Source organism: Gavialis gangeticus, unplaced genomic scaffold (assembly GCF_001723915.1).
Source record: "Gavialis gangeticus isolate Ggan-Ray unplaced genomic scaffold, GavGan_comp1, whole genome shotgun sequence".
Lineage (NCBI taxonomy): Eukaryota > Metazoa > Chordata > Crocodylia > Gavialidae > Gavialis > Gavialis gangeticus.
Window position 1 is genome coordinate 8,602,482 of NW_017729013.1, and position 17,141 is coordinate 8,619,622.

General features: G+C 41.3%; 1 protein-coding gene across 9 annotated transcripts in view; it reads left to right on the plus strand.

Moving 5' to 3' along the window:
* Nucleotides 1–17,141, plus strand: part of CUX1 (cut like homeobox 1) — a 549,359-nt gene that overhangs the window by 301,737 nt on the left and 230,481 nt on the right. For all 9 annotated transcript variants that reach the window (XM_019511454.1, XM_019511458.1, XM_019511453.1 and 6 more), the window contains exons 6-8: nucleotides 1,238–1,361; nucleotides 3,735–3,811; nucleotides 4,586–4,652. In XM_019511454.1, coding sequence (XP_019366999.1) covers nucleotides 1,238–1,361; nucleotides 3,735–3,811; nucleotides 4,586–4,652 — 268 coding nt within the window. The remainder of the gene's footprint in view (nucleotides 1–1,237; nucleotides 1,362–3,734; nucleotides 3,812–4,585; nucleotides 4,653–17,141) is intronic.

Sequence of the window (17,141 nt, forward strand, 5' to 3'; positions counted from 1 at the left end):
ATCCCTACTGCATGGGTGGGGGGCTCTGCCATGAGCCCCCAGAGGCCCCAATGGCTGCTGTAGTAGCCAGTGAGTGCAGGGCTTCTTTTTTTAAGAGCTAGAAGCTGGGCCGGGTGGGGCAGCCATTGAAGGCGCTGGAAGAATCAGATTTGGGTGAATCAATTTGGGACAGTGATTCAAAACACTGGATCAAAACTGTCTGTCCCCGGAATCAGCCAAATCCAAATCCAAAGCAAATACTAGCTGCTTTGCACAGGTCTACTGAGGACCTCTATATTTCTTAAACCAAAGGCATGATTCTGTTCTCACTTACTCTGGATGTATAACAGTATAGTTCCATTGACTGATTTTATGCCTGATTTATGCTCTGGGTTCTGATGTTGAAAATATTTACCGTGGTATTTTGTCTTTTTCTTGCTTATGGACTTTTTTTTGGATGTAGTGATATTTTTCTCCTTCATGATTTCTTGACTAGTTGCATCTCTCCTCGACTACAACATGGTATTGTCTTCTTTATCTTCTATCATTCTGACTCCTTTCCAGAAATTGTTTTTATTGCAAAGCCCACAAAATCCTAGTCCACCTCTTGCTTTATTATTGTAAGCCCATTAGGCATTCTTGCTTTAGATCTGGGTGGAGTCAGACTATGACAGTAGCAGTTACTATAGTTGGAATACAAAGAGTGCCACCTTGTCTGTTGATCTGGTCTACCCTTAATACAACAGTTAAGTCTGCCCATGTGTTTCATCTGTTGCGAAGGAGAACATAGCTATATCCCAGATATGTGTTCAGTTAGTGTAAGAAGGTGTCTGTACATGAGCTTAAGTGAAATTGTTTCTTTTTACATGAGCACAGCTACATGAATTAACTGTTATGTGTAAATGTGTACTTAAGCCCACTTTGGGACTTTATTAATCTCCACTCAGCAGAGAGCTAATTTGAAACTAGTCAATAATGTGATATTATATTTTACAATTTTTTTTGGTCATGTTAGAGAAACCCTAGCTCTGCTTCCCAGCAAAATCCATTGATCCTTCTCAACCTAAACGTTTAAAGTTCAATTTAACATTTAGGGAGTAAAAGGTCTCCAAAGGGACTGGTATCCATTGATTTTGTGTCATAGTTGAAGAGCTAAAGTTTAAAACACATGGAGCCTACGGGGTAAAGAAAGCCTTGTATTCTGTAGCCACGTGAAGCTGTGTAAACTCTTTCTTTCCCTATTTTTTTTTTTCTGTAGAGGTTACAATAAAAGCACTTAAAGAGAAAATCCGAGAATATGAACAGACTCTGAAGAACCAAGCAGAGAATATAGCTCTTGAAAAAGAACAAAAGTTACAAAATGACTTTGCAGAGAAGGAGAGGTGAGTGCATGCATGTGTCTGTGTAGGTGTTAGGAGAGAAATCATATTGTTCTGCTTAATCTTCCCAACCAGGATCCTTTCTTCAGTAGTAAGACAGCTCATATATTGAATCATTCTAGTGATTTATGTGTTTGATGCAGAATCATTTGATACTCAACTTTACACAGAATGACAGTTGTGAAATGTATATGTGAAACAAGGACAGATTCTTATTTCATTGTACCAGTGGTGGACATGGGGTATCATTTTCAGGAGGGTGCAAACCTGCTTTTATTCTTCATTAGTTGGATTGTCCTTTGTGACACTAATCTTTCTCCATTAGCTGACAGTGTAATTTAGTCTTGTCTGTTGTGTGTGTCGCAGTACCATGTTACATGTAAATTAGTACAACATGGCAATGTAAACTGAAATATCGTACCCACAGATATAGTTCTCAAGGTTTTAGACTCAAGGTACCCCTTGTTAGATTCAAAGAACCCTTGGAAAAAGTCAGCTTTTAGTTTTCACTTAATTTTTTACTATAGAAAGATGATAGAGCAATTTTTCCTCTTGTAAAGAACTTAAAGACCACAAGAGGTCATAATGTTTTTAACACTATAGATTCCTTTTGAAATCTCTGACTTGTGAAATTTGCATGCCTGACAGTGCTAACATTGCATGGCAGTCAGTAGGCCCCCTGAAAGGATCTCAAGGCAGGCACCTAGTTGAGAATCTCTGATATAGATTATAGTTGTGGATAGCTACTTAAATGGAAATAGGTATCTGAAAGGAAGCTCTGTGCCTCACAGGAGCTTGATCCTGATATAATTTGCATGTTCCCTTATGTCACAAAACCCTGTAACTTAATTTCTCACTTACTAATTGATTTTTAAGGAAGCCCTAGAAGCATTCCTGATTTTTCACAAGCTAGCAAAATAAAATGCCAAGACCTTGTCTATCATTTAGATCAGTAGATAAGAAAGTTTGGCTAAATGTTATAGAAAGGGGTTGTTAACGGGGAGTTTTCAGTGCATGGCCTTCAACTCAAGAAACTGCATATGCTAAAACAACAAACACCCCCTTCCCCCAAACTCAAGAACTTGTTTTCCCCTCTCATTCAATGTTGCCCGATCTGTTAATTCCAGTTCACACTTCAAGGCTTATAATTTTTCCTTAGAGACTTGGATGGGTTGGGTTGGTTATTTGAATTAAGTTTGAGTAGGATGAATCAACTGGTGAACTGGAAGATCCCTTTCAAAATCAGTATTTCACTGTTATTCTTTGTCTATCAAATATAGTTTAGATACATGTTTAATCAAAAGACAGTTTAATGGAATGTGTGTTACAGAATAGTGTGTGTAAGGGTTTTCAGAATGCACCATAAAATTTATATAAATTTGATGTAAAAAGAGAGCTTTGACTCATACTTTTTCCCATAAATGCCTGTTAGCAAGTTTGAAACTTTACAGTATCAGAGAATCTGTATATGCCCAAAGTAGTGCCTAGAAGCCATTGTTACTGTTGGAAAACACTGTTTGTTCTTTTTTTTTGTACACCTTTCTTTAAAACATGCCCCATATAGTGACATTTAGAATGGGAGCTTTATGCACCATCATGACTATTTAAAATCTGCACAATGGCTGAAAGTCTCCAGAGGGATGTCACAGCAACTCCATTTCTAGGATTGGCTTTAACTCCTCAAGTCTAGCCTTTAGCAAATAGTCTGGTGACTGTATGGCCAGATGAAAGCGTGTGCTGTAAGTGGCACAACCAAGGAAATATTCCTTATAGACGTAAGAAATATGAGCATACTGGAAATTCTGATCATGTTATATAGGAAGTAACAATGTTAAACTTGTTTTGAAATATGCATAGCTCTTCTAGAGGGTGGTTAATACTACGGTTGCATTTGGAATCTGTTACAACTATGATAAAACAGCTGTCACATCTATTCAGTATATCATTTATTGCAACAAATTCCTTCATTATGACAGTAAAATAGAAATGTATCATTCTTCTTGTACTAACTTTGTGAAACAACGGGTGCATGGTGACAATTTTCTTAATGTGTGACATTTCCAAAACAAATTATGCTCAGGAAAACCTTCCACTAAAGTTGTCATTTATTTAGCAGTCAGCTCTTGTATAATGTTACATTATGAACTGGCTACAGTGTTAAAATTTTAATAAGTGGGACTCCAAAATACGTACAGCATGCCAGTGTGACATGATTTACAGATTCTGTTGAGGTACTTTGTATTGTGTGCGGTGTTGTCAGTTGCCTGATTACAGTTGAGACAGTTAATGGCTCCATCTTCCAAACTTGCAAAACACAATTAAATTGTTAAACACGATTACTAGCTCCATTTTCAACTCTTCCTTTTCTGTTTTTAGAAAGTTGCAAGAGACACAGATGTCGACAGCCTCAAAGCTGGAGGAGGCTGAACAGAAAGTTCAATCTTTGCAGACAGGTTTGACAATACTATTCTGATCTATACCAATGAAGAGCATGGGGGTTGGGGCAAGGATACAATTAAATGGATCACAAATGAGTGTGAATCAGATCTTACAAGTCTGTTTTACGATGGAAGGAAAATATCTTGTAGATCAGACTTTCTGCTGGGCTGCCTACTGGAACTGCACACTTGTGACACAACCAATTCCTAGCAGAGGAAGTGGGCCTGGCCTGTGGCAGAGTAGATAAATTATTGAAAAATGCCCCAGGAACTGAAACAGGCCATGAAACCGTTGACCACTTCCACATTGTATTCACTGTGATTTTCACATACTTCTGGTCTGGACTATAATATATGGTGGTTTCAATAGGAATCTTATTTTTGCTGATGTTTCTTGCTAGTTCACATCAGCCGTTTATTTTACTGTTCATCCTTATACACCTGCATTTGCCAGGTGTGAGCATATTTGGGTTCTTTTCCCATAAGAAAACAAAAATTGAATCCCTGAATTGACTGGAATAAATATTTTAGTTGAGTGAGCAATTTAAGCAGCTTCCATCTGAAATGAGTAATAACTGGCTTCATTAGCAGAATGGTAACTGGGAACTTCTACAATTTAAAATAAGAAGGTTAAAAACAAGTTTGCTTTTCTAAGTCATTTATTTGGTCAAGTATAATCTTGTTGTAAGATGATTCTTAAACAGAAATCTATTCACAGTCAAAAAAAAGAGTAATCTGTTTGTATTGCACAGCTCTTACAGTACCTATAATGTTTCTTATGCCTTTTAGCTTTGGAAAAATCCCAGGCAGACCTTTTTGACCTGAAAACAAAATACGATGAAGAAACTACTGCAAAGTAAGGTTTAATTATTTTCTTCTTACATGTCCTCCTCTTTTTTTTCTTTTTTCTTTTTTTTGCGTCTGTTCATTGGAGACGGATCAAACAGCAAGGTTTTTAGGAGGACAAATCTTTACAAAAACATAAGGATAATTGAATATAGTCTTCTGAAACGTTATTACATTGTTGTTGTTTTCTTCATGTGTCCTAACTCATTCTTTCCTGTTTCTGAGCATTTTACTTATGTTTACTATGTAAGCACCTCCTATTCTGTGTCTTATTCTAGCAGGAAGATCTCAGGGATAGGATGTTTGTCATGATTTTTCCCACCTCAATGAAGAATGATTTAACTCCGGATTTTATTGTAATTAAGTTCCTTGGTTTTACATGCCTTCCAAGTAAGGTGACTAATTGGTGTGTATCAGAGTACAGTGATAATTAGTAAAAAGTCAGCATTTGCCCATAATACCACACACAATGGTAGTTTTGGTCTGTAGCAGTTGCCTAGATTTAGACCAGGACTTAGCTATGATATCAGTGGATAAGTACTGGACTTTTTAATGGCAGCCGTTATAACTGCTATGTTCAATTATCTCCTGATTTTTATGACCAGATAGTGCAGGAAACAAAAAAGTCAGAATCTTGCTATTTTAAAAAAGCACTTTAAATATTTATTTTAAAAGGAGGGTTTGACTTGAGAAGGAATTCATATGACCCACAGTAATTCTAATGCTTGATTGAGTCCAAAGGAGGAGATTCCTCTTTTGGAAATGTCAAAGTAAAGGAATACTTTAGGATCAGGCCTAGTGGTTTCATGGGCACAAGACAAAAGAGACCCATTTACATCACCAAGTGTCTGAATCAAAGGTAACTGCGTACAAGGTGAAGCAGATTCCATAGAATCACTACATCCTTTCATCTCTTATGTGAGCAGTGGCAAGACAGAGAATAGCAGAATATAGAGCAGGGAAAGCCTAGGCTGTTCCCTTGCCATTATGCTAGAAGAGCATAACTTGTGCTGGAGAAAGACCTAGGTTGAGTTGCTCTCTAGCACTATACAGACACCAGGAGAATCACTGAAATTCTATCTATACTGCTGTAGTATGGCTTCCTGTAGCACCATACATGCCATATCCAGCCCAAACTGAAAGTAATGGAGCCACCTTAGTGTAGTACTGGATATACACCCATAGGTTCTGAGTCTTAGAAGAGCACCCAACTCTGCCTTAAGACAGTTACTTCTGCTTTGGGAGCATACATGGTATAGGCACAGAATCCCTCAGTATGATATTTGATGGTGTCGTACTGAGCCAATATAGAAATATTCTGACTCAAGTCACAGGCTTGTTCTTACGCTGCTCTAGGAGCAGTGCAACAAAGCATTGCCCCAAACTGGGCCACATTATATTTTAAGCTTTAAGAAAAATGGGTTGACCATATATTGTGGTAGCTGTCAGCACTTAAGTATAGCTAATGAAGCTTAGCTGGCATACTTTTTTAAAAGGTATGTGAATCTGCACTGATCTTAATTTCTTGGGGTGTATCTCTCTTGCTATTCAGGATTGATCCTGAGAGTTTTCTTAATGGGCCTGAACTGTGTGGACTAGCAGTTACTAGTGCTAGTTCTATGCATAGAAAGAGAGACCAAAGATAGTTCTGTTCCATCCATTTCAGGAATCTGCCGGCGTATTATTGTTCTCCTTCTTGGCTCTGATTATAGACATTGGAAACTGGAAGTAAGGTACCAAAAAGCTGGAAAACAGGTGTGGGCAGATTTCCCATGTTTTTTTGCTCCCCATCGTGGTAATTTCTGTAGTGGAGAGCCCTGATATTAAGGAGGAGCTCGTGGAGAAGAGTGAGATATTGCTCAGTGGGGATATCTTAATATGGATGGTTAGCAGATTTATGCTAGAGGGTAGTCTTACAGTCAGGGCTAAGCAGCAATATAGATTAGCACTTAGGTTGCTTACAGACTAAAAAAAACAACCCCCAAAACCTTGCACTTTAAACTCCATGTGCCCCCACACATGCTCAGAAGAGGCATTGCATTAGTTGGGCCCAGCTCGCCCAATATCTGTATAGATTGGGTGCTTTAGTGGGGCTTTTATCTAATATTCAGTCAGCTATTAGATAAAAGCACCAAAAGGCCCTGCTGAAACACCCAAGCTATACAGATGCTGCAGAGCCAGGTCTAACTAATCTGCTGCTGCTTCTGGTAAAGCGCATTTTTGGGTTTTAATTTTTTTTTTTCCACATCTGTCAGCAGCTTTAGTGAGTAAACCTGCAAGTCCTAAAGATCCTTGATCACCGTGGAGGGCATTAGGAGATGCAAAGCTTAGAACTTGAAGGATTGGGTCCAAAGTTTGCTGTTGAAGTAACTTTTATCTCCTTAGGTGAAAATTTAAGTAGATTTTGGTTAATTTCTTTTTCCCCTTCTTGTTTGAAACACCTAATATGAAACTTGAAAGTATCTTATTTCCTGATTGGATGAATCCTTTTACAGCTGACACACATTGATAATGATGTTTATAATGAAAATTGAAATTTAATATAGTAGGGCTGTTAAAAAATTTAAAAACTTAGTCGTGATTAATTGCACAATTTAAAATATTAGTTGCAGTTAATCACGATTTTAATCACACAGCTGAAAACTCAAAATTATGCACAGAAAAACTCAAAATTATGCAGGTATTTTGTATGGTTGGGGGATGGGTGTGGAATGTGCGTGTGTATATGGGGTGGAGGTTGTGAAGGTGTGGGGACTGTGGGTGTGTGTATGGGGTCTGGAGCCCAGGGAGAGGGGTCCCCACATACCCTGGCAGGATGCCCAATTTGAGTGAGGTCTCCATGGACCTGCCCTGGGCCCAGGACATACATCCCACCCAAGCACAGCCCCAGCAGTGGCGAGCTCACCCCGCTCTTACTCCAGCAGTGGCAACCACTGGCACCCCAAGCTAGGGGCAGGTGCTCTGGCCCTGGCCCAGGCCCAAACATCCCCGCTTACTTGTTCACCCGCTCTGTGCAGGTCCCAGTGAGATGCAGGCTCTGGGAAGCTGCAAAAGGAAACCTCAAACAACCCCCATACGGGGCCCCAAGCAGCCAGGCTGGCAGCACTACGGGCTCAGGGAAGGTGGTGCTAGGCCGTGGTGTGGCTGCCTGGCACCCTCAGTCCCCACAGTGCAGGCTTTGGGTGGGTAGGAACCACCTGGGAGCTCTGAAACAAGCTGCTTCCAGGTTCTAGGTCCCCACGCATCTCTGGTCTGGGCCCCTGGGAGCAGTGACAATGGCAGGATTCCTGCAGAGCCTCCCACAGTCCTCACCTTGTGCTGCCCTGCACACCTGGCCCCTGCCAAGGGCTGACAGAACCTGAGCTGTGCCCAGTGCCACCACCACTGAGCTGGGCAGAGCCACCGCTGTCCTCTGTGTCACCTGGGCTCCCACTGGACCCTGCACAGAGGTGCTCGACCACTGTGTCCCAGCAGGAGCCCGGATGGTACAGGGAGGAGAACAGTGGCTCCACCTGGCTCGGCAGCAGTGACACTGGGTGTGGCTTGGGGTCCATCAGTGCTGGGCTGGGGCCAGGCATGTGAGGCAGTGCAGGGCGGGAGCTGCGGGAATCGCACCATCATTGCTGCTCCCCAGAGGCCCTGACTGGGGATGCATGGCAACCTGTGGGTACGGAAGTGGCTCATATCGGTGCTCCCAGGTGGTCCTGACCCACCCCAAGCCCAAGCTGTGGGGCGTGAAGGTGCCAGGCAGCCCTGCTGTGGCCCAGTACCACTTTCTCCAAATCCCCAGCACTGCCAGCCTGGCTGCTTGCAGGCCCGGATCAGGGTTGTGTGGGGTGGGTGGGTGTTTCTCCTTCCCAACCCCCTTCCTGCTGCAGCTGCCTGGAGCCCACTGGGCAGCCTGGAGGCAGTGGTCACAGTAGCGGAGATAAGCCACAGGGCAGCCAGGGCACAGGCTCCAAAACCACATATCCCACCCCCACCCCCCCGCTCTGCATCAAGCTGCTGGGAGTACATTTACTAAAAAAGTTTGAAAACTTCTGCTGGACTGTAATTCTGGACTGCAAATCCCAAAGTGAACACATGGCCAGCGGACCATGCTCTAGCGCACTGCCCCCACCCCTGGCTTCTGGCCTGAGCCACTGCAGGCATGTGGCAGCATTTCCTGAATCAAAGGTAGATGTCTGTTCACTTCTGCTTCAGTTTAATCTGTGCAGTTTAGATTAACCTGCAAAGACTGAATCAATTCAGCCATGGGCTTTTTGACTGTCTGTACTTAGCCAGAGTAATGTTGTAACTCTGATGGTCCAGGAATTATGCAAGAGGATTTTTTGCGATGTTATTTTTCATTGGACTAACTGCATAATTGAAATAGAGTTAGACAGGCTTTCTAATGCAAGATATTCGTCTTCAGGTGGCCATGAAGGTCATTCATCATGCTCCCTGGCATCCACCATTATTGGTTTAGAGATTCCAGAGGAATCATCTCTAGCTATTCTCTCCAATGAATATTAATAGGTTTATGATCCATGATTTTTTCTAGCCCCTTTTTGAAACTGGCCATACCTCTACCAGTTCCTGTGGCAGTGAATTCCACAAGTTTAAAACTGTTGCATTAAAAAGTACTTCCTCTTGTTAGTTTTAAACTTGTCTCCTAGTCGTTTCAGTGTTCCCATATTTATAATATTCCAGGACTCAGTGCATAATGGTTCTCCGTTCTTTAGGTCCACACCTTTCATGATTTAATAGACCTCTATCATATTCCCTCTCAGCCTTTGCCTTTCCAAAATGAAGAGTTCCTACTCTTTTTAGTCTCTCTTAGTATGGCAACTGTGCCAGGCCCTGATTATTTTGATTGCTCTTCTCTGCTTCTCTTTACCTTTCTTAATTTTACTACATCCTTTTTGAGATGTACATACTAAAACTGTTCACAGTATCTACGATGCAGGCACACCATGGATTTCTGTAATGGCATGGTGATATTCTCGGTTTTGTTTTCAGTTCCCTTCTTAATGATGTCCAACATTTTGCTGGTTTTTTGTTTTTTTTTTGGTTACCCCTGCACATTGAGCTAATGTTTTTAGAGAACTGTATAAATGGCTCCAAGGTTTCTTTCCCGAGTTGTAACCGCTATTAGCACCCAGCATTGTGTACATATAGTTGAGATTTGCTTTTCTCCAGCTGCATTACCTTGCACTTAACAACATGGAAGTTCATCTGCCATTTTTGCCTGCTCACTTAGCTTGATGAGATTTTTTTGTAGCTCCTCTTCATCATCTTGGGACTTGATAACTCAGAATAATTTGGTGTCATAAGCAAACTCATAGATTTCCCTGTGCACCCCCATTTCCAGGTCATTGATGAAAATACTGAACAAATTTGGGCCCAGCACGGATCCTTGCAAGGCCTCACTTTTGACTGCCCTCCATTCTGAAAAACGACCATCTAACAATACCCTTTATTTCTTGTCTTTTAACCAGTTCTCAATCCACAAAGAACTTTCCCTCCAATCCCATAGCAACACAGATTTGTTCAAAGCCTTTGATGAAGAACCTTATCAAAACCTTTTTGAAAATCCAAATATATTATGTCAACTGGATCCCCCTTGTCCATGTACTTGTTAGTACCCACAAAGAACTTCAGCAGATTGATGAGGGAGGATTTCCTTTTGCAAAAACTATGCTGATTCTTCCCTAAGAGATCATATTTATCCATGTGACTGCTGTTCTTATTCGTTATTGTGAATTCTATCAGCTTGTCAGGGATGAAAGTGAGACTCACTGGTCTGTAGTTCCCAGGATCATCCCTGGAGCCTGTTTTGAAGATGGGCATTATGTTGGCAACCTGCCAGCCCTCTGGCACAGAGGCCGTTCATAATGATAGGTTATATACTATTGCCAACAGTTCTACAATTTCACCTTTGAGTTCCTTCAGAGCTCTTGGGTGAATGCCATCTGGTCCTGGTGACATATTAGTATTTAATTTATCAATTTGTTCTAAAACTTCTTCTGTTACCATTTCAGTCTGATCTAACTCTTCAAACCTATCTACTAGGAAGGATAGATCTGGCATGGGGACTTCCCCAGTATTTTCTGCAGTAAACACTGATGCAAAGAATTTGTTTAGCTTCTTTGCTATGGCCTTTTACACCCTAGTCATCTAATAGTCCCAGCAATTCTCTAGCTGGCTTCCTGCTTCTGATGTATCTAAAGAAGTTCTTGTTATTAACCTGAGCCTCTTTTGCTAGCTGCTCCTCAAATTCTTTTTTGACCTGCTTTATTCTGATTTTATACTTGACCTGCCAGAGCTTGTGAGCTTTCCTGTTTTCCTCAGAGTTGAAAGAGATGTGAAAAATGAAAACCAGCAAAAAATTGAGAAACACTTTTGAAATTCTTTTGGTCTAAATCTGAGGTTTTTCATTTTAAATGTGTATGATTTTGATCTTCAGTGTCTCTTTAAATGATTGATTCTAGTCCTCTGATTTAAGCCATATGAGCTGGAATGGTTACACAAAGAAAATAAGATACTATATTTTCATTTTTTTTAAAGCTAACGGTACTTGCAAATTTTTCAGTTTTGATTTAAAGTTACCTATTATCTTTGTTGATTGAAAAACAAAAGAGAAGAAAAATGGAGACCTTCAGTATGTCAGCACAATAGGCTTGGATTTTCCCACAGCAACTTTTTAGAAACATTTTTGAAGTTGAAACTTAATGTGTAAAAATTGCCTTTTTATCTTTAGGCAGTTTTCTAATATTTCTAGTGTAAAGTGATATGTGCAAAGATAGGCACAACACAGCCTGGGTTCTTGAGCATCTGCTAGCAGTGCAAGTTAGAATGAGACCAGTTTGTGAAATTAAAACCTTTTATTAAAATTAACCTCTCTTTTTCAATTTTACCTAAAGTTTTCCCTTTCTTACTAATTAACAGGTAGAACATATAATACTCTTCCACTGGGAGTCTTGTGTCATCTGAGTACCCTTTCCTGGCCCTCTTTATTGAACAAACATCCTATGCTGAGGGCACTGAAGGTGTTAATGACAAAAAGAAGTTTATTATGTGCAGTCATTGCAGTGTGTCAGCTGGAATATCAGAAGCTGAATTTGACAAGATGGCAGCAGTAAAGTTTTCCATGTGTAGGCTTGAAGTAAAATGTAATTAGCCTTTATGCGCAGAACAAGGATCCATTGATGAATACAGCTGGTCTTTGTTTTCTTCTGTCATTGAGTGTGGGAGGTAAAAGTGTTCTTCTTCATGTTTATTAATGCAAGATTCCTTAGACAAATGGCAAGTACAGTTTAATATTTGTTGGAACACAGAGAGGCTTGCCAAAACAGTTGTTGTGTAAGAGGATTTCAAGGTTTTCAGATTATAATCATCTCTGGGTTAAATAAATGAATGATTACTCTGCCTTTTTCAATTAAAGAGGCACATCCTCTCTTGAGGCCTAATACTGTTTTTGTTTGCAGTCCCACATGTTTCTATCTGCAAACCTGGATTTAACCAACGCTAATGAGTTTGATCTGGAGATTCTATCAAAGCTGGAACTGAAAAGCAAACTCTGAATTTGAGTGTCATTAAAATTAAGGAACAGTGCTTTTTCCTCTAATGAAAATAAACTTTTTTTCCTCTGTAGCAAAACAAAACTCTACATGTGTCTCCTTCATTTTCTGAGAAAATATATCGCTTTCCTTTCACTTCTTTTTGATTGCACACTCCCAGCAAGTGTTTGAGATTCCTAGCTAAGTTGTGAATGCTCCCAGCCAAAATGATGAAATTCCAGTTCTAAATGAACTCCAGAGCCACCTTTGTGCTCTTACTCCCTCTCTGCCCCCCTCTTCCCTCCCTCCCTCCCCAAATAAATGCATTTTAATTGGAAAAGGATCTACAGTGCAGCACATACAGTAGGCTTGTTAAGTTACTGTTAACATGTGGGTTGAGGCTCTGTGCTTTTGGTGAAAGAAAATATCAAATTTCACTGAAATATTACATTTTGCCCAGTAAATACTAGGTAGTTGTATGAGGATTTGACAGATTGTTCCTAGCTGTACAATAAGAAGCCTAATTTTATAATAAAATAAAGTTTAAAGGGTTTTGAGAAACAAACTCAGGTTATTAACTCTACTTCCATGTTGCTTGTCAGTATGACTTTTCATAGATTCATAGGTTGTCAGGGGCTGGAAGGGACCTTGTAGATCGTCGGGTCCAGTCCCCCTGCACTAAGCAGGAAAAGACAACTGGGGTCAAGCGACCCCAGCCAGGTGACTGTCCAGTCCCTTTTTGAAGATTTCCGGGGTTGGTGACTACACCCCCACTGGAGGGAGTTTATTCCCCAGTCTGGACACCCTGTCTGTGAAGGAGTTTTTTCTGGAACTGAGCCTGAAGCAGCCTTCCAGGAGTTTGTATCCATTGGCCCTGGTCTTCCCCAGGGGTGCCCTGGTGAACAGCTGTTTACCAAGTTCTTGATGTATCCCCCGATGCAGTGGTAAGCCGCTACCAAATTCCCTCTCTTCTGTAGGCTGAAGAGGCCCAAGTCCCTCAGCCTCTCCTCGTTTAGCTTGTCTTGCAAGTCCCTGATCATATGGTGGCTCTTCTCTGGACCCTCTCAAGTTTTTCCACGTCCTTGTTGAAGTGTGGTGTCCAGAACTGGACACAGTACTCCAGCTGCGGTCTCACCAGTGCAGAGTACAGTATCACTTCCTTAGTTTTGCATGAGATGCAACGGTTAATGCACGCCAGCGTGTTGTTTGCACTGCTGGCCACAGCATTGGACTGCCGGCTCATGTTCATGCGATGGTCGATCACTACCCCTACGTCCCTTTCAGTGCAAGTCAGTGTTGCCACCAAGCCTGTAGTTCTGATGGGGGTTGCTTGCCTCCAGATGGAGCACCTTACACTTCTGAGTGTTGAACTTCATCTGGTTCCGGTCCGCCCAGCTCTCCAGCCTGTCCAGGTCCGCCTGTATCTGCAATCTATCTTCTGGCATGACCTTGTTCCCCCATAACTTGGTTTCATCTGCAGACTTGGCCTGGAGCTTTTTACCCTCCCATCTACATCATTGATAAAGATGTTGAAAAGCACCAGTCCAAGCACGGACCCCTGAGGGACACCACTAGCCACTTCTCGCCAGGATGACACAGATCCATTCATGAGAACTCTCTGGGTCCTACCATGCAGCCAGTTTTCCACCCACTGAACTATTTTCCACCCACCCAATTTTTCTGCAAGGATATTGTGGGATACCAGATCAAAAGCCTTTTGGAAGTCTAGGTATATAATGCCGACTGTCTCTCCCGTGTCCAGGTGACGAGAGACCTGTTTATAGAAGGAGATGAGATTGGTAAGACGAGAACTACCCGCGATGAAGCCAGGCTGGCTGTCATTCAGAATTTTACCCTCAACGAGCGTCTCGCACATAGATTCTGTAATGAGTTTTTCCTGCATTTTCCCTGCGATGGAGGCTAGGCTGATTGACCTGGGTCCTCCCTCTTCCCCTTCTTGAAGATGGGCACAATGTTGGCCCTCTTCCAATCCTCCCTGTGTGCCATGATTTCTGAAAGAGTTTTGCTAGGGTTTCCGCAATGACCTCAGCCAGCTCCATCAGCACTCTCGGGTGAAGTTCATCTGGTCCTGCTGACTTCTAAATGTCTGGTTTTTCTAGTTGGTTTTACACTAGCTCAGCATCCACAGTGGGAAGGCTGTCATTCCCACCATGCCCCCTGTGATCCTTGTCTTGCTTGTCTTTCCCCTTGGCCTGGTGAAATACTGAAGCAGAGTGGGCATCCAGGAGTTCAGTTTTTTCCTGAGTGTCTATTACCACCTGTCCTGAGGTATTAAGCAGGAGCGCCACGTTTCCATTTGTTTTCTTTCTGATCCCTACATACCTAAAGAAGGATTTCTCATTGTCCTTGACTCCCTTGGCTAACTTAAACTCAGTTGCCACCTTAGCTTTCTTAATCATTTCCCTACAAATACGGACCACAGTTGTATAGTCCTCCTTGAGGACTGTCCCTAGCTTCCACTGTGTGTACACCTCATTTTTCTTTTTCAAGAGGACCGCAATGTCCGTATTGAGCCAGGAGGGCTTGCCAGCCCTTCTGTTACCTTTCCTCTTCATGGGAATGGTTTTCTTTTGTGATTCAAGGATTGTGTCTTTGAGGAACGACCACTCTTCATGCACCCCTTTCACCTTCTGTCCCTGGTCCCACATCACTTCCGCTACTAATGCCTTGAGACTGTTCAAGTCCACATTTTTGAAGTCCAGGACTTCAGTCCTGCTAGTTGATTTGTCAACTTTGCGGTGGACAGTGAACCTCATGCAGTCATGGTCGCTGTCGCTCAGGCTATCCTCAGTGTTCAAGCCACACACCAAATCATCTCCTTTCTCCAAGACCAAGTCTAGGAGAACAGTACCTCTGGTTGGCTCTTGCACTTCCCGAGTCAGAAAGAGCTCCTCCTTTCTTAGTCACTTTTTTTTTGCCTTTTAAAGCAAAGCGTTTGCTAAAAATTCCATGTAGAAAAAGGTTTTGACACTTTTTAATATCAGAAGTAGTCTGTAAAAAAAAAAATATATATATATATACTTCAAGTATCATGTAAAAGTAATCTTTCCTTCGCTTCTCTTCCATTCCCTTCCCTTCTCATTCCCTAAGGAATTAGGAAGCTCTCTTCATTTTATAGGTTTAAGTGATTTTATGAGTACAGCTACAGGTGGATAAGTGCGTATATGACCGGAAGAACTCTCTACTAGTACAAGATTACAAATTGCCGTGTAATATAGTTCCAGCTGATTTGTTTTAATCCTGAAATACTTCTTAATGAACAGTAAATCTGGGAAAGGACACAGCATAGTTAATGAAGGGCAGTCTATGATTTACCAGCCTTCAAATATCTTAAGTCCTTACCAGTAACTTAATATATCTGAATGATAGTTTTGCAGTGTTTTAGGGTCTGAATCCGCAAGCCATGTTTACTTGAGTAAATTTGACTTACATGATTTCAGTAGCAATATTAAATATTATTTTAGTTATAGTAACACCTTAAATATCCTGTCAGCAAGACTGGGGAGGAATGCATTTTGCTGAGCAGATGTCTTTTTAAAAAGGTAGTCTCTGCCCTAAAGCACTTCCAGTAAAACCTAATGACAGCATACATGTGAATGAAATAATTGGTAGAATTTGAGAGGAGAAAGGACAAAGAGTAATAGAAGCAAATGTCCATGTTTTAGTGTCCTTCAGAAATCATCTGAGGAGGGAGAGGCTTAAGTATAACAAAATAGCAGCTTCATACATGGATAAAAGTTGTACGCCAGAAAGCAACAATATCGTTACTCTCTCACTCCTCACAAATAATTTTCCCCCAAGGTGGTGTTAGTGGATGTCGGTTCAAATACTAGAGACAAATTCTCTGCTACATTGAGGGGATCCAGTTAGCTCCATGAACTCCATGGAAATCATCTCAAATTTATCCTGAGAGCAGAATTTTCTCCCTAGGTACTGGTTTTAGTTTTATACTTTTTTTATTAACAAAACAATTTTTCTTCTTAATGTACCAAGTTGTACTGACGTTTTACTTCTCAAGTGTTTGTAATTTTCCATTTTGGTGGTGCTTGGGACCAGGCGGATTTAAAAAATAAAGTCTTGCTCCCTCCAGCATTACATAATTATTTTGATAGAAGTTCTCAAATGTTGCTTCCCCTGATTGAACATGAAACACTGTGGTTAGTATGGCTGTGTTGTATGTGAAGTGAAACAGTTTTTCTTTGCTGGGCCTTTAAGGGTTTAAAGTTTCCTATTTCCTGTTCTTTTGGTGAGTCATTAACTTCTAATGCTTGTCGTTGGAATTATTACCATATTTTAAATGATTTTCTTGAAAATAGAATCCAAAAACATTCAGAAGCTGCGTCTTTTCTACCTTTTTTCCTAAAATTTCCCACTTCTGTTACAACTGGTGTAGCCCCTGTGTGGGTGGGTATGGGGAGAGAGAGAATGAGTGGGAAAGCACTAGTATGAAGACTATGGAGTCTTGAAGAGAATGAGTTTTTTAAAAAGAAAATAAAGTACAACTGTCCTGAATTTCCCTGAAACTTAAATATATATTTGGGTTTAGAGGGAGAGAGGTTTGTTTAGTTGTGCTTCAGGCCCTATGTAAGGCTTTTACATGTAGGACCAGACCACTAGTTATAGCTGGAAATATTTTGGAGGCTGAGTTTACACATTTCTGCATTCACTTTTAAACCTCTTTTGTGCAATTAGACCATAAATCTTGTACACATTTGCCTTCAGTCAAACTTCAGTTTTGAACTTACCACTTTTAGTGGGAGTATTGTGAGAAAAATATTGTGAGAGTGTTTGCTGCAGGGAGTGAAATTCTTCTCTGAATCGATAGGCGCTGACTTTTATTTTTGCTGGGGGGATCTAAGATGGAGACATGGCCAGAGCAGGGCTGAGCAGAGCCCGTGGAGGGGTGGGGGCGGATGTGGGCTGCCTGCTGCAGTCTT